This window comes from Prionailurus viverrinus, chromosome F2 (genome assembly GCF_022837055.1).
Source record: "Prionailurus viverrinus isolate Anna chromosome F2, UM_Priviv_1.0, whole genome shotgun sequence".
NCBI classification, from domain to species: domain Eukaryota; kingdom Metazoa; phylum Chordata; class Mammalia; order Carnivora; family Felidae; genus Prionailurus; species Prionailurus viverrinus.
The window spans coordinates 58,335,263-58,353,861 of record NC_062578.1 but is presented as its reverse complement, the minus strand read 5'-3'; the positions used below and the strand labels follow the sequence as shown (position 1 = coordinate 58,353,861).

The following is an 18,599-nucleotide window of genomic DNA, read 5'->3' as shown; positions in this document are numbered from 1 at the left end:
AACACCAAAAAGACAAATAATCCAGTGAAGAAATGGAGTGAAGAAGACATGAACAGACACTTTTTCAAAGAAGACTTCCAGATGGCTAACAGACATGTGAAAAGATGTTCAACATCACTCATCATCAGAGAAATACAAATCAAAACCACAATGAAGTACCACCTTACAACTGTCATACTGGCTAAAATGAACAACCTTACAACAGATGTCAGTAAGTATGTGGACAAAGGGAGGCCATTTTGCACTGCTGGTGGGAATGCAAACTGGTGCAGCCACTCTGGAGAACAGTATGGACGTTTTTCAAAAAATTAAAAATAGAACTACCCTATGACCCAGCAATTGCACTACTAGGTATTTATCCAAAAGACAGAAAAATGCTGATTTGAAGGGGTACATGCACTCCCAATATTTATAGCAGCACTATCAACAATAGTCAAATTATGGGAAGAGCCCAATGCGCATCTACTGATGGATGAAGAAGATGTGGTATATGTACATAGTGGAATACTACTTGGCAATCAAAAAGAATGAAACCTTGCCTTTTGCAACAACATGGATGGAACTACAGTGTATTATGCTACATGAAATACATCAGTCAGGGAAAACAAATATATGATTTCAGTCATACGTGTTATTTAAGAAACAAAACAGATAAACATAGGGGAAGGGAAGGAAAAATAAGATAAAAACAGAGAGGGAGACAGACCAAAAGTGACTTACACACAGAGAACAAACAGAGTTTGTGGTTTTTTTGTTTTTGTTTTTGTTTTTTTGTTTTTTTTTTTTGCAGGGGGAATGGGTTAAATGAGTTCTGGGAATTAAGGAGAGCACTTATTGGGATGAGCACTGCGTGTTATATGTAAGTGATGAATTGCTAGGTTCTACAACCGAAACTAATACTACATTGTATGATAACTAACTTGAATTTAAATTAAAAAAATAATAGTAGACTTGAAGAGATGAAACCAGGCCAAAGGGGAAGAAGCACTCCAGAGAATATTTACTATTGGAAGGAAATAAAGCTAGAAGGGAAAGGAAGGGGTTAGAATTTCCAGAATACAGAACAAACTGCCTATTGTGCTGTGCACCATGCTATTACCATGGAAGGAGGTGGATTTAGTGGGCCCTGGAGCCAAGGGGGTAAGCCACCCAGCAAATGTTGACCCCATTAAGGGGAATCACATGGCCATCACTAGAACCACTGAGAAAAAGACTGCTTCTAAGAACAAAGCTAGGATCCTCAAAGCAATGTAAACCACTTACATTGTTCTTCCAGAAACAAAAGAAGAGAAAGAGCTTCTACATCTCAAAAGAGAACAAATGACAAGGCAACAGGCTTTTTAATGAGATTCGGTTTTGGACATATTGTTGCAATGCTGATTAGATACCCAAGTGGGAATGTAAAATAGTGGTCAGATATATAGGTGTGGAGGTCAGGTAAGAGGCTGTTGAGACATAAAAATGTGGCACCTATCAGAGGATCTATGCTTTAATATTCAGAGCAAAATTTCACAGTAGAAACAGTGAAGTCATGTCTCTGTCCACACATATGTAAAAGTACCCAGCTATAATAATGATGCGTCATGTTATAAAGGCCACTGGACCAACACAAAGAAAACATTTTTCTAGGAATTTTTGATCTGGACTCCAAAATAAAATCCTACTTGAACAGCGTTTTTGTTACAATATTTTTTTTTCATCTGTATTCTTCCATTCACTCCTATCCACTCTCTTTTTTCCTTATTTCTTCTCATTTTTTTCCTTCTCATTTTATTAACGTATCAGTTAATTTTATGAGCATTACCTTCAATGTTACTATCTAAAATTTAAGTCTACCGGGGCGCCTGGGTGGCTCAGTCGGTTAAGCATCCAACTTCGGCTCAGGTCATGATCTCGCAGTCCGTGAGTTCAAGCCCCGGGTCAGGCTCTGAGCTGACAGCTCAGAGTCTGGAGCCTGCTTCAGATTTTGTGTCTCCCTCTCTCTCTGCCCCTCCCCCATTCATGCTGTCTCTCCCTGTCTCAAAAATAAAATAAACGTTAAAAAAAATAAAATTTAAGTCTACCATTAATAAAACTATGAAATTTAATAGCATGCCATCCTCATATGCTCTCAAAAGTTACATTTTTGTCACATTTACAAGAATATTCTAAATTCTCCACAAAATCAGCAAATATTTAAATATGTAAAATAAGTCCATTCCTTTCTCTATCCTACAGGACTAATGAAAATAATTGATTAAACTCCTCCATATAATCATCTGGTTTCAATGTACAGAGTTTGGTCTTCATAGAATATAATTTCTGAATATGTTTACCAGTACTTACTTGATGAATATTTTTCTGTTTTATCTATATCTTTGTTGATCTAATGGTGAAAAACTTGCATTATTCAATTCTTTCTCAAATAATTTCTCATCAAGTAAGACCATGGCAATATTTGGAATATAAATTATTTTATGAACTTTTTCATGCAATAATTTATGTATGTGTTTATTTAGCATTATATTTGCCATGGTCTTCTCCTTCAATTACTTTACTTTTCTTCTCATCTTACTTCACTCAATATAAAAAATAAACTATTTCTATTATTCCAATGATATTCCATCAAAATGGCCTGCTTGGGATTCTCACTCTTCCTCTCCCTCTCTCTCAAATAAATAAGTAAATAAATATTTTAAAAAATAAATAATAACGATATTTATGTTATGTGATAATTATTAAAAAATCATTTTGAAGGGACTCTTGGGTGGCTCAGCTGGTTAATCATTCGACTCCTGATCTCCACTCAGGTCATGATCTGATGGTTGTTGGTATTGAACCGTCATTGGGGTCTGCACTGACAGAGTAGAGCCTACTTTGAATTCTCTCTCTCCATCTCTCTCTTCCCTCCTCCACTCTCTTTCTCTCTCAAAATATATAAATAAACTTAGTCCTTTTGAGGCGAGCATTATGAATTTGATACCTAGGATAAATTTATAGTTATGAATATGATAAACGCTGATTCTTAAACCTAACTAGGTATTTGCTTCAGTCATGCTATCATTCTAACTTTGTCTATGTAGTAATAGAAGCATGAGAACTGGAGATGTAAATAAGCAAGTACTGTTTTTTCCTTTTCTATTATTTTCACTAAAACATACTCATTGGCATTTTTCTATTGATATTTATTTTCTTTTCTTTGTGTTTTTCATATTAGAATACATACTTATTTCAGATAAGATGTATTCCTTTGGTTAGAGAACCCATAGTTTATAGATGGTGATATACCACTTTGGACACAGACAATGATTTATCTTTCTTTGCTATACTCCATAGCATCTGATGTCTCCGTGGCTATTGGTAGGGGAACAAGTATCTCAAGTCCCTGAACAAACTTGCTTATTTTTTGCCTATTTTCCCAGTGTAATTGTTAACAAAGTGCTCTCCAAAGAGCCCCAAATTAGAAAAAATAGACACATGGCTATCTATTAGCCTTACAGAAAAAATTCAATAATTTATATTCATTCCAGGTATGATCAATGGTTAACTTAGTTTAGCTTCTCACATAGTAACTTCATTAACTTTTAAAGGAATGTGATTCTAAAACATTCTCCTTCAATTGGGTGTTAAAAATAAAATATATTTCAATCGTCCAAATGAGTTTCTACCATACTTATCAAGAAACGGTTAAATGATTGGAATTTTCTGGTGCTACTGTATTCTAATCAATTTTAACACTGTACTATTAATTTCTTGATAATAGAAAAAACTATTATAGGAAATTTGTATGTTTAAAACAGATGAGGAGATATAGTGCATATCTAGCACAACTTCAAATCATATTTCCATGTTTTTTTAAAAACTAAATTATATACATTTCTATATTTATATAGTTGTATATCATTAAAATATAAGTAATTATTATTCTCCATGTTAGTAAATATCACTCAAGAATCCCTAGGATATTGGGGAGCCTGGCTGGCTCGGCGGTAGAGCGTGCAACTCTTGATTCAGGGTTGTGAGTTCAAGCCCCATGTTGAATGTAGAATTTACTTAAGGATCCCTAGGATATTGAATGTGGAACACCAAGGTACATAAAGATATTATCTCTAAAGTAAGACAGAATATTTATACCATTATCTAATTATGTTTGCTAACATGTATCACATTTAATCATCTTCAGTGTTACGAAGTGTAAAATTTTACAATTTTTTTTGATCCTGTAAAAGAATGACTTTAAAAAAATACTTTATATATAGTAACACAGTCCATAACAATATAAGACATAATTTAATATTTAATTTTAACCATTTGTTAAATTTAAAATGTTTGGGTCTGAATTATGATTATTTTTAAATAATAGATTATTGGACTGATTTTTCATTTAACATATAAATTATCTGATAACACAAATTAGCTTAAATCATGTCCAAATACACTAATTAGGTAGAGAAATGACTGTGCATATGTTCTATGCCACTGCATTCTCATATTAATATTTTCTTTATCATATATTCCAATAGAGACAGATTATAATTTTATTTAACCTAAAATAGACAAAGTTTTCAAAAAGCTACATCATTTACCAATTGTATTGATATATGTATATATATAAAGAGATCATTATCTCCAAGACAGTTGTGAAAATTTATAAGAAAGTGATGTTGGGCACAATGGATAAAATTAATGATTATGTACACTTTGTTAGAATAATTGGTATAGTCTCAATTGCATCTATTCAGTATCTTTTAAAACAAAGTATTGACTTAGAAGCAGAACCAAAACTACTCTGTCAAAGAGCCCACACTTTTCTAATTTTTAGAATATCTAGGTTAGACTGTATAGTATCTTTATAAAAACATATTTAATCATTACCAGCATAAAGCTTTATTTAAAACTCTCCAAATACAGTGTTTTATTTACTTTTTGTACAATTTAATACTTTATCTAAATCCATAAAACTGGTGAGTAGCATCAAATACCAAAATCTTTTTTATGATCAGTTTAGGTTAAATAAAAATTTGTCTTCATCTCTGGACTATAAAGAATATAGAATAAGTATATCTATATTAGATATCTCTGTGGGGACATTGATTAAGTGTATGGTCATTTCTTTTAAGAACAAACCTTTTGGGGCACCTGGGTGGCTCAGTTGGTTGAGCGTCTGACTTCAGCTCAGGACATGATCTCACAGCTCATAGGTTCAAGCCTTGCATCGGGCTCTGTGCTGACAGCTCAGAGCCTGGAGCCTGCTTTGGATTCTGTGTCTCCCTCTCTCTCTACCCCTCCCCCATTCATGCTCTGTCTCTAAAAAATGAATACACCTTAAAAAATGTTTTTTTAAAAAAGAACAAACCTTTTAATGCCTAGAAAAAAATAGACAAAATTCTATACTTCCAACATACACATGTGTTATATATAAAAAACATGTCATATAATTTTCATGTTTTGCTAAACTGAGAGATAATCAATAATATTTTTCTGGGAAACACAAAAAGCCATTAATTTTGAGATAAATCCTTATCTATGTGTATTGGATAAATGGGTCAAACAGTTGTTAACATGGAAGAATACAAAATATACATTTGTAGAATCATGTTTTTCTTTTTCTTCCTTAGTGAATGTAGAGGACCATAAGAATTACAGTAAAATTCAAACGTCAAGGTAGTATAATATGGCGTGTCAGAGGTCTTCGGAAGGGACAAGGAAAAGACAGCAGTGTTTATAGCGGATGGAGGGAATCACTTCGCTTAATATCAAGAATTTCAGGTTTCTAAGGACAAATACGGTCTCATCCCATCTCTTCCATTCTTTCTCCTTTTTTCTCCCCTTTCTTCCTAATTGGAAAGTTTTATCAGTGATTAGGGGATGTAATAAAGTTCTCATCTCTTTCTTACGCATACATTTACCTTAAGCAAACATCATGTAATGGGTCTTCACTAATTTTATATCCAAAATAAAAGCCTTAGGAAAGTTAAACTAGGCGGGGGGAGCAATTTAGAAGAGCATAATAGCATATACTTGAAGAATTACACTTAGTTACGTAATCTAAGTCTATTGTAAGTATTAATAATTAGGTGCTATAGGAAGAAAATTCTGGTTGGTTATGAAAGAACTTTCTAATTCTCATGTTTGTTATTAAGAGTGAATAACAATAACAGCAAACACTTCTGTAGTACTTGCTAAATGCCAGGCATTGTTCCAAGTGATGTGCTTGGATTCACTTACTTAAAACTGACAAAAACTTAAGGGGTAGGTACTATTTTCATTCATATTTTGCCAGTGAGAAAGCAGATAGGGAGGGAACTAACTTGCCCAATCTCACACAATAGCAAATGGCCACACAGAGATTTACTCCAGGGAGTCCAACACCAGAATTATCATTTAATGTGTTTATGCCAATAAGATGAGCCCTGAGTAGCTTTATCACCAAAATAATTATGGTAGAAATAGTATTTATCATGTGTGAAGCACTTGCTAAATTTTTATAAGCATTGTCCCACTTAATCCTCACAAGATAGCTATGGGATAATTCCTTGGATTAATCTCATCTTACCCTGAATTTATTGAGATAAAATACCTTACCCAATATCACATTACTGACAAGCAGTGAAACATGTGTTTTCCAGTTGTATACCCTAGAATCCAAGCTTACGGTCACTAACTTCAGCTGCTTCATAAAACCCCAACTTTGGAAAATATGTTCATGAACAACTGCAGGTAATTATGCAAGATGGGGACCTCATAAAATAGATTTAAATGTCTAGCATTCATTAATTGCCCACCATAAATTCACTATACTTCAAAACTTTTCAGGCTCAATTACACTGTCATTGGAATTATGATCATTTATACTACCAAAGATAAGTGGTTCAGTGAACGAATAAATAAAATAAAATCAGAAAGAAGGGACATTATGCAAGTTTGGCAATATTGGCAGAAGACAGTGGAAAAAAATTGCAAAGACTGATTTTGAAAAAACTTTCTAGTAATATATTACATGGGTCCTGGGGAAAATGTTGATCCTAAAGATGAAACTCTAACATCACAGTAAAGAATGAGTTTTATGTAAATGGAGTAACTCTAGATACAGTGAGTTCAGAACATGTTCAAACTTTTTGAGGGAAGAAAAAGTTTTCTCGATGGAATAGTGGTTATACATATTTGTGCATCTCTAAGGTTCAGAAAGTAAGGGAAAAACCTAAAATACTTAGAGCATGTAAATATGTAATAACAAGAATAATAATTTCAGACCAAGGAATGAAGGTCAGGGAGAACTTCACTAGCTTTCAGAAATCAGAAATTTGCAGTGATGAGCTCAATTGTTTGTAAGATCAAAACAATTGCTTTAAACATAAATTCAAGTAAGCTGATGGAAAAATCTCACCTCTAACACCTGTTAAAGTCCAGCACCTACCTGTCAAGACATAATAATAACTAACACTTTTAATCCACTATCTAAATCTTACGGAAGTGGCAAAATCTATCAGAGAACAATGTTGGCAAGAGAAGTATTCTGGCAACTTTCCAAGATTTACAGGTACTTCATTCAATACAGTGGAAAGAATATGAAAGAGTGGAAATGAAAGCTGGTCACCTACCTTTATATCTATAACTTTACTATGTTCATAGTCATATCCATATCTACCCCAATCCCTATCCATATCCGTATATATATCAATATATGTACTCATTTCCATATCTGCGTCTATACCTAACAGATGTTCCTAACATTGTGAATTTGCTTTCTCACATAAGATGCCGTTTTCAGGAATTTTATATTTGAGAGAAGTTTCTGCTCATTTAATTGCAACAAATGATATAATTATTCAAATATTGCCACAGCCATCTTTTCCTTTGATATTACAATTAGTGACATCTTGATGCAACCATGAATTATCGGGCTGTGCTTCATGTACCCCAATATCAATAGGGTATACATGATTTACTAGCACAGAACAGTCATTATTTTAAATATCTGCTTGTTCCTGAGGTTTTCCCATTCATTTTAAAATTAAATAGATTAACAGTTCACTTCAGCAAAGAATTCCCTGTATATCACCTGGATCATTTTTAAGAACTATATAACCTTTGTTTATAAGAACAAAGTAAAATTGTAAGATACTTTGATCTAAATTTCTTACTGTGAGTAATGAGAAATCATCATGAGAACGCTGGTGCTATAATACAATTTATCGTAGCTATAGCATGACATAGAATGCAAATGAAAGGGCAGTGGATTTGGAGTCATAGTACTAATGAAACTAACACTTAGTGGCTATTTCTTAGATTCCAGAAAATATACCAGGCCATTCCACATGAATTCTCTAATTTAACCATCACAAAGCTGGGGATTTGGGGTAATGTTACCACTTTTTTTTAAAAGAAAGCTTACTCTCTTTATCTTTTTCTACTCCCCATGTCTGGTTCCACCCAAACTCGTTATAAGCAGTAATAAGAGAATAGCCTTTTAACTTAAAAATATGGCTTTTGGGGCATCTGAGTGACTCAGTCAGTTATGCCTCTGACTCTCGATTTCCGCTCAGGTCATGATCTCATCGTTTGTGGGTTCAGGCCCAGCACTGGGCTCTGCACGGACAGTGTGGAACCTGCTTGGGATTCTCTCTCCCGTTCTCTTTGCCCCTCCCCTGCTCATGCTCTGTCTTAAAATAAACATTAAAAAAATAAAAAATGTTAAATATATATATATGTGTGTGTGTGTGTGTGTGTGTGTGTGTGTGTGTGTGTATTTAAGGAGCATTTGATTACATTGTTGTAGTACAGATCCAGTCATTCTTGACTCTCAGCCTCCTAGAAATAACACCTCCTTAGAAGTTGGTAAACATATGTCTCACATTCAGGTCCTTTATCCATTTTGAGTTTATTTTTGTGAATGGTGTGAGAAAGTGGTCTAGTTTCAACCTTCTGCATGTTGCTGTCCAGTTCTCCCAGCACCATTTGTTAAAGAGACTGTCTTTTTTTCCATTGGATGTTCTTTCCTGCTTTGTCAAAGATTAGCTGGCCATACATTTGTGGGTCTAGTTCTGGGGTTTCTATTCTATTCCATTGGTCTATGTGTCTGTTTTTGTGGCAATACCATGCTGTCTTGATGATGACAGCTTTGTAGTAGGGGCTAAAGTCTGGGATTGTGATGCCTCCTGCTTTGGTCTTCTTCAAAATTACTTTGGCTATTCGGGGCCTTTTGTGGTTCCATATAAATTTTAGGATTGCTTGTTCTACTTTCGAGAAGAATGCTGGTGCAAATTTGATTGGGATTGCATTGAATATGTAGATAGCTTTGGGTAGTATTGACATTTTGACAATATTTATTCTTCCAATCCATGAGCAGGGAATGTCTTTCCATTTCTTTATATCTTCTTCAATTTCTTTCATAAGCTTTCTATAGTTTTCAGCATACAGATCTTTTACATCTTTGGTTAGATTTATTCCTAGGTATTTTATGCTTCTTGGTGCAATTGTGAATGGGATCAGTTTCTTTATTTGTCTTTCTGTTGCTTCATTGTTAGTGTATAAGAATGCAACTGATTTCTGTACATTGATTTTGTAACCATCAAAACCCTAGAGGATAAAGCAGGAAAAGACCTCTCTGACCTCAGCCATAGCAATTTCTTACTTGACGCATCCCCAAAAGCAAGGGAATTAAAAGCAAAAATGAATTACTGGGACCTTATGAAGATAAAAAGCTTCTGCACAGCAAAAGAAACAACCAACAAAACTAAAAGGCAACCAATGGAATGGGAAAAGATATTTGCAAATGACATATCAGACAAAGGGCTAGTATCCAAAATCTATCAAGAGCTCACCAAACCCCACACCCGAAAAACAAATAACCCAGTGAAGAAATGGGCAGAAAACATGAATAGACACTTCTCTAAAGTAGACATCCGGATGGCCAACAGGCACATGAAAAGATGCTCAACGTCACTCCTCATCAGGGAAATAGAAATCAAAACCACACTCAGATATCACCTCACGCCAGTCAGAGTGGCCAAAATGAACAAATCAGGAGACTATAGATGCTGGCGAGGATGTGGAGAAACGGGAACCCTCTTGCACTGTTGGTGGGAATGCAAATTGGTGCAGCCACTCTGGAAAGCAGTGTGGAGGTTCCTCAAAAAATTAAAAATAGACCTACCCTATGACCCAGCAATAGCACTGCTAGGAATTTACCCAAGGGATACAGGAGTACTGATGCATAGGGGCACTTGTACCCCAATGTTTATAGCAGCACTCTCAACAATAGCCAAATTATGGAAAGAGCCTAAATGTCCATGAACTGATGAATGGATAAAGAAATGGTGGTTTATATGCACAATGGAGTACTACATGGCAATGAGAAAGAACGAAATATGGCCCTTTGTAGCAACGTGGATGGAACTGGAGAGTGTGATGCTAAGTGAAATAAGCCATACAGAGAAAGACAGATACCATTTGTTTTCACTCTTATGTGGATCCTGAGAAACTTAACAGAAACCCAAGGAGGAGGGGAAGAAAAAAAAAAAGGTTAGAGTGGGAGAGAGCCAAAGAATAAGAGACGCTTAAAAACTGAGAACAAACTGAGGGTTGATGGGGGGTGGGAGGGAGGGGAGGGTGGGTGATGGGTATTGAGGAGGGCACCTTTTGGGATGACCACTGGGTGTTGTATGGAAACCAATTTGACAATAAATTTCATATATTGAAAAAAAAAGAAGTTGGTAAACATTTATATAATGAGACAGGTATTATTCTTATCCATGATGCTTTAAGAGTTTCCATTACGTTGTACTATAAAATGGCACATTGTCATTATTTTTTTTAATTCTTAAATAAACAGACCATTATTCAAAGAGCATATGCATTGACATTATATATTACTTTCTTGTAATTTAAATTTAAACCAATTCTGCATTAATTACCAAGTAATTATTTTAGTATGTTTCCTGTTAGTCATTGATGGAAAGATATAAGTTCATTATGTAATTCTCCCTAAATCTAGTTACTCTATACAGTGTGAGACATCATTAATGTTTCTGAATCTTTGTAAGTGGAAATGCTTAAAGAATGCTTGGTTTCATCTAAAAGGGACCATAAGAAGTAACAGGATCACCCATTTCAAGTGCATGATTTTTAAAACATACAACAGCCTCTGATAAATGCTTTGCCTAGTAAATAATAAAATGTTAAAATATATTTGAGGTGTATGTATGATTAGGAAGCAGGGAGAATAGATGCTATACATTAGAAACTATAAAACATAGGATGAAAAATAAACAACATGTGTGCCATTCTGTCACATAAGAGGATCTACTGGGAAAAAATGGCCATAAACTAGCCCTGGGCCATGAGAAATATTCACCAAATAACAGTGAAATATGAAAAACAGAGGAAATGTTATAAATTTTTCATTAAGCTAAATGTCTTAAGAGGAAATGATTCTTCTTTAATCTGAGTTTACGTGCATATGTGCTAAATTTATGATGGTAGAAAATGGTGATTGTTTTGATAGCATAAAACAAAGTCACTACTTAAAATTAATAAATTTCATGAGCACCTGTGTGACTTAGTCGGTTAAGCGTCTGACTTTGGCTCAGGTCATGATCTAACAGTTCATGGGTTAGAGCCCCGCGTCAGGCTCTGTGTTGAAAGCTCAGAGCCTGGAGTCTACTTTGTATTTGTGTCTCCCTCTGTCTCTGCCCCACACCCACTCACACTCTGTCTCTCTCTCAAAAATAAACAAACATTTTTAAAATTTTAAAAAATTAATACATTTCAATCATCAGCCAATTTTTCTCAATTTTTAACATTTAAAAAAAATAATATCTGAAGGAAATTTACATTGCATCATTCTAGGATTTTCCCCTGATATATTTGCTGACTAATCTTACTTAGTTTTCCACTAGGAAAATCTCTTTGCTAACCACTAGTGATATTAGCTGTAAATGCATCAACAAGTACAGATGGGCATTCCACATTACCTTCCTGGCCTTTAATTTAATGACCTTAAAACTGTGACACAGTTTTTACCAGTATCAACTACTTAAAGCCATCATGTGGGTAAAATTATGTTCTTATCTATTCCAAATATCTGTTAAGAAATTTATACAGGCATTGTGAAGAAACAAAAATGAATTAAATATGTACTGCCCTCATGAAAATATCACATTCCTTATGGTAAAAATCACTACTGGAAAAGAAATACACTGGAGTTAGAAGTTATGGGTTTACTTCTTTGCTCCACTGCTCACCAGCAGTATGAATTTGAACTATTTACTGATCATTTTCGAACTGTGATTTCTTCAATTCTAAGTCAGAGAAAATACAGTTTCACTACGGTATTCTTTTCAAAGGAACATAAAATGCCATTCACTATGCAGTTTTAAAATACATCAATACGAGGAAATATAATTTATAATTCAATGATTTAACAATATATGCAAAACACCAAATTTTTCACAAGTATCTGAATCAGTACAAATGATTGATGGAAAAAGATCATACTTATCCATAAAAGACTGTGATTTTTAGATTACCTAGAAAACATGTTAATGTCAAGTACAATACATGTATATTTAAATATTATAATTCATAGTTCATATTAAAGATAAAAATCATATTAGCTTTACCTGAAAAGTAAGTTTTAAAACTATATAGTTATATCCTGAAAAATACTTCAAATAGAAGTGCCTAAGATACATGATCTCCCTTCAACTTTTGAGGTTACTATTATGGTGAAAATTATGTCTTATTCAACAGGAATGTCTATGTAGACTACCTGAATTTTCTTAACAATTGGAGTCCCTTGACATTTTATGATTTTTGAGAATGCTGTTCTAAGAACACAGTTTTTTTGTTTGAAAAAGCAAGTGCTCTGATGGCATTCACGTTCTCCTACCACCCAAATTCATGAACTTAACAGCTGTTTATTGAGGGCCCTCCTACATGATAGATACTTCATGAAAGCACTGCTGATAAACTAGTGAGTTACAAGGAATGACTTCAGAAAGGTTAGCATCCAAAGGAGAAAGAAAGATGCTTAATAACTAACTACACACAGAAATACTAACTTACAAAATGAAGTCTTATAAAGTATAGACATACAACAGAAATTTACGGAGGTTTTGGTTATAGGCCACTGAAATAAAGTGAATATCACAATAAAGCAAGTCAAATGAACTTCTTTCATTTCCCAGTGCATATAAAACTGTATTTACCCTATACTGTAATCTATTAAGTATGCATTATGTTAAAAAATGGACATTAAATATTTTAATTTAAAAAACGCTTTATTATTTAAAAATGCTAACCAATCTCTGAGTTTTCAGTGAGTCATAATCTTGTGCTAGTCGAGGGTCTTGCCACTATGTTGATGGCTGCTGACTGGTCAGGGTGGTGGTTGCTGAAGGCTGGAATGGCTGTGGCAATTTCTTTTGTTTTTTAAGATCTTATTTATCTGTAATCTTTGATGTATATAAAAGCATAGCCTAGTATATGCTGGTATAAATGGCATATTTTAGGGGTGCCTGGGTGGCTCAGTCAGTTGAGTGTCTGACTTTGGCTCAGGTCATGATCTCATGGTTCATGGGTTTGAGTCCCACATCGGGCTTTGCACTGACAGAAAGTAGCCTGCTTCAGATTCTCTGCCTCCTTCTTTGCCCCCTCCCCCACTTGTGTTCTCTCTCAAAAATAAACATTAAAAAGTAAAAAAAAATCTTAAATCAAGACTTGGACATTCAACCAACTGAGCCACCCCAGTTCCCCATATAATCTTTCATGTATTTGAAACTATAGCCTAGTATATTCTGGTTATAAGTGACATATTTTAAAAAACAAGGATACAAAAACATTGAAGATTAAAAGATGATCTAGATTAATTCTAATAAATTAAGTTATAGATTTATGAATATCAAGATAAAGTTTACGATCAGATTATTAGAAATATGGTAGCACTTCATAAAGACAAAATATTCAATTTACTAGTAAATATAATCATTTAAACTGTACACACCTAATAATGTAGCCCCCAAATATATTTTAAAGTGGACATAACTACTAGGAAAACTATAAAAACTACAATCATATTGTGAGATTTTAGCATATCTCTTTCATCAACTAGTCTATCAGATTTTTAAATTATAGTTAGCAAAGAGAACACTTGAACATGATTAACAAACCTATCTTAAAGATATACTAAATGCTGCTCCTCCAATGATAAATACTCATTACAGTAGCCAGAGTGATCCTAGAATAATGGTTCTCTGGGAATGGATGAATATGTTAAATTGCACGGCAAAAATAACTCTACAAATGGGATCGAGACAGATGTTATAATAGGAAAATATCTGAACTATCAATTTGAACACAAACTAATTACATGAGCATGTAAAAGTTGAGAACTCTCTCCATCTGGAGGCAGAAGAATGAAGTGGAAGGAAAGATATTTGAAGAAAGAGAACTCGCACTGCCCTTGCTGACTCTGAAAAAGCAGGAAGGGGGCCACAAACTGAGAAATGCAGGCGATCTCTAAAACCTGAGAATGACCCCAAGCCAACGTGACCTTAGTCCTACAACTGCATGGAATTTAAATCTGGCAACAGCTTTATAAATTTGGAAGTGAAAGCAGATATAGCTCCCGAGGTTCTAGAAGCAATGCAGCCCAGCTAACACTTTGATTTCAGCTTCATGAGACTACAAGCAGAGAACCAGTTGAGCTATAGTCTACCAACCCCCACATAACTATGAGATAATAATGCACATTCAGTTTGTGTTAATTTGGATTAGGAATAGAAAAATAATATATTTTCCTTCATAAGAAAACTAGGCAAATAAAAAATCACAATATCTGACCCATAAAACAAATCTTGAGAATCTCAAAGGATTCAATTCATACAGAAAATGTTATCCAATTGCAATGCAAATCAGATATACATGGTAAGCAGATATAACTAAAGCAACTCATTGGTTTATAATTTCAGAGATATACTTCTAACCAGGTGCCAAATAGGAAATCATGCAACTTACTCAGCAAAAAGAGAAAAAATTAAAGTTTTAAATGCTGATAAACCTTAGAGAAACTTCCAGATAAGTATGTACAAGTGAACTTCTGCAAGAATGTTGATGAAAACACACTGGACTGATCATAGACAACCCAAATGCCCATCAACTGTAGAATGTATAAATTTAGTGTGGTGTATTTATTGCAATAGACTCCTATACAGCAGTGGTTCTCAAAATGTGATCCATGGATGTTTGAAGGTCTTTAGGCACTTTTAGGGGTTCTACAAGATCACTGAACTAGCCACTTTCTCATGGAACACCTCTTTACTGGAGTGACTGACATAAATGTTAATCACATCTGTATGTCTGGCATATATTTTTTGAAACACACACACACACACACACACACACACACAGCCACGCATATACACATGCAATGAACCTGAATTGTTACTTCAAGGGAAAACAACTGACAGGATCTGTTGTTAATGATGAAATCTGAGTTTACAAGTAAAAAAAATAGAATTTTGGAAAGCTTCAATCCATTACTGTAAGCTTTAAAGTTTCTCCAAGTTTAATGACTTTTCTAATGAGATCAGTAGCAATAAAAATAAATGTGATTTTTTGATAGTTTATAATAAAATGTAACATTTGGAAGATCTAACTCAAATGATCAATGCTTGTTAAACGTTGCCTGGATAAAAAGGACCCATTATAAGAACAAGATGAAGCAATGAATTTTAATGCTACACAATACAACAATTAATTGATATGGCTTAAATTCAACATCGAAACTAACTTGTGAAGTTTTTGTGTAGTATCAAAAAAGAGCATCCACTTTAATCTGCAAAGGCTATTAGAAATAGTTTCCCTTTTCCAACCACACACTTAAGTGAGGCCACAGTTCTTCATATCCATCAACCAAAATAATGTAATCCAAAATATTGAATAAAGAAGTAGATTTGAGAATCCAAATAATTTCTGCTAATAGACCAGATATTAAAAAGATTTCTAAAAAACAAAATACAAGGCATTCTTTTCATTTTTGTTTTAGAAAAGATACTTATCTTGAGTTGAAATATGATTGACGTAAACATGTAATGTGCCTATTCTGGTTATTTTTAAATTAAGTAACAAATGCACATGTAAAAAACAGTTCTCAGTTTTATTTTAAATAGGGCAAATATTGGGGCGCCTGGATGGCTCAGTCAGTTGAGCAACTGATTTTGGTTCAGGTCATGATCTCACGTTTCGTGGGTTCGAGCCCACGTCAGGTTGTGCTGACAGCTTGGAGCCTGGAGCCTGATTCAGATTCTGTGTCTCCCTCTCTCTCTGGCCCAGTGCTACTCACATTCTGTCTGTCGGTCTCTCTCAAAAATAAACAAAACCTTAAAAAAATTTAAATATGGCACATGTTGATAAATCCCACAAAATCTTTTTGGGGTTCTTAATAATTTTTAGAGTATAAGCACACCTGACAAATGAGAGTTACTGTTATACAGCAATGAAATATATGGTAATTTCAATGTAGATTAATCCTGTACAATGTTGGGCAAAAATAGCAATTACTGTGTATTTAAAAAGGTATAATTCCATTGCATGAAATTACTAATTCTTATTCTAATATTAATAATAAACATGATAAAGTAAAGAACATAAAAGGCAATTCATAGAAAAATTAACAAGTATGTACTTTCATTAATTTTAGAAAAACTATATTCCATGTATGTGGTTTTCTTTAATTCTTAATTTCTCTTTTCTGGTTTAGAAAAAGTATCAGTTGCAAATTAATTACATAACCAAGCTTGTAACTATATCCAATAAAGTATTAGCAAAATAAGCAATACATTTTGGTAAAAAAATCAAATATTTGTTTTGTAAAATATGCAATATAACCAAAAAGCAATTTGCATCTATTAGTTTTAATAGAACTAACTGAAATTTTAGAATATGATAAAGCAAAAAAATCACATCATTTGTAGACTCTTCAGTTTCAAGATGTCATATCTGGATCACATTTTTCCTTTAATATTAAATTTTAGTAAATACCACTCTTTTTATATATTCTAAACTATCAGGAAAAAAATTTATTGACAAAAATATCTTCTGCATATTCAGTTGTTAAAATCAGGAGCAAAAGATACCTAAACACACACACTCTCACAATTCATTTCCCAAAGTCTAAATTGATCAGTATTTTCATATAGATGACATATGTACTAGATACAATAGTTATGCACATTCATATATATGTAAATAACCATATATTTATATATACCTACAGGAATTGTTTTTGATGAGTGAGTTTTAATCAACATAAATTCGTTTATAAACCCTCACATACACACACATACACATTTATACAAAGCTTGGGGATTTGATAAAATGACTTTTAATGCTCTTTCAACTCTATTAGGTAAAATGTCTATAACACTAACAATTAATTTCGTTTATGTTTTTAGGTTAACAGGATTCCATCTGCCACCGCCAGTGACAAGTACCAAATCTGTGTTCTCACTACGTTTGACCAGTGATTTTGCAGTTAGCGCTCATGGGTTTAAAGTATATTATGAAGGTAAGTGATATTAACATAAAATGACCACTGCCCAGTGTAATTGAGTCAAACCAAACTTCTCTGGGGTGGAAATGGTAGAAGAATCACCAGACAGGAAAATATTATTTATCCTGTTAGCTCAAATCTTATCCTGAGGGTCACGTTAATCATCATTAACATACAATAAAATGATGGAATTGGTAGGCTTTAATGTTTCACTTGCAGTGTACCTGAAGAGAGGAAAATCTTTCCCTTAAGTCTTCTTAGGAGATGAGACCATGAAACCATTATGGGGTTAGACATTCCCAAAAGTGAACCGAATATGAGAGTAACAGGAAATTAGGTATGATTTGAGATTCAGGCATCACAGACTCCACCCTATTTTCCTGTGTATTTTGCCTCTCTGCCAGAAAATAACCTGGTAATCTGTCTTCTCTGCAAGTTAAGAGTCAAGAAAAACAGTCTATTAAGAGACATGAGTTTATGTCTTCCATTCTAAGCCAGACTTTACAGTTCCACATATCCATAATCCCTAAATCCATAAAGTGTTACCTAAAACCATACCTAAATACCTAAAACCATAAAGGAAAACCAAGAAGTTCTTGACACCAAGGTTTTACCTGGTTTTGGCATCAAAACATGACCGGAACTAACTGGAGGCCACTAATCACCTCTATTTACCCCACATAGTGTGGTTACTCAAGTTTCATTCTGCAAAGATTGTTTGATAATTCAGTGTACCACAGGCTCTGCTGATGGTGTTAAAAATGTATAGAATCTGCATGTGTTCCCTATTTACAATGTGAAAAAAATTCTGATGGTAAAAATACTCCATTCCCAAAGGTCTCAGATGGAGTTCATGGACTTGTAATTACTTCTTTAAGTTGCACCTAGTTTAGGGAAGAGTCCCTCCCTACCTACAGGAATAGCATATCAGATATCAACTAACCTCCCCAGGGGACCATATTACCAGAATGCATCACACAAGATATAAAATTATCATAACAGATACATAAATACAGTAGCAGGGGTGGTTACTTTCTAAAGCACATTATAATTCAAAATATGATAT

At 33.9% G+C, this 18,599-nt stretch overlaps 1 protein-coding gene and 1 long non-coding RNA gene across 3 annotated transcripts in view; one reads left to right on the top strand and one right to left on the bottom strand.

Moving 5' to 3' along the window:
• CSMD3 (CUB and Sushi multiple domains 3) overlaps window positions 1–18,599 on the top strand; it is a 1,270,863-nt gene that overhangs the window by 173,169 nt on the left and 1,079,095 nt on the right. For both annotated transcript variants that reach the window (XM_047842282.1, XM_047842281.1), the window contains exon 3: window positions 17,436–17,548. In XM_047842282.1, the coding sequence (XP_047698238.1) occupies window positions 17,436–17,548 (113 nt within the window). The remainder of the gene's footprint in view (window positions 1–17,435; window positions 17,549–18,599) is intronic.
• The window catches only part of LOC125156733 (uncharacterized), a 410,956-nt gene that overhangs the window by 390,573 nt on the left and 1,784 nt on the right, over window positions 1–18,599 (bottom strand). The window lies entirely within an intron of this gene.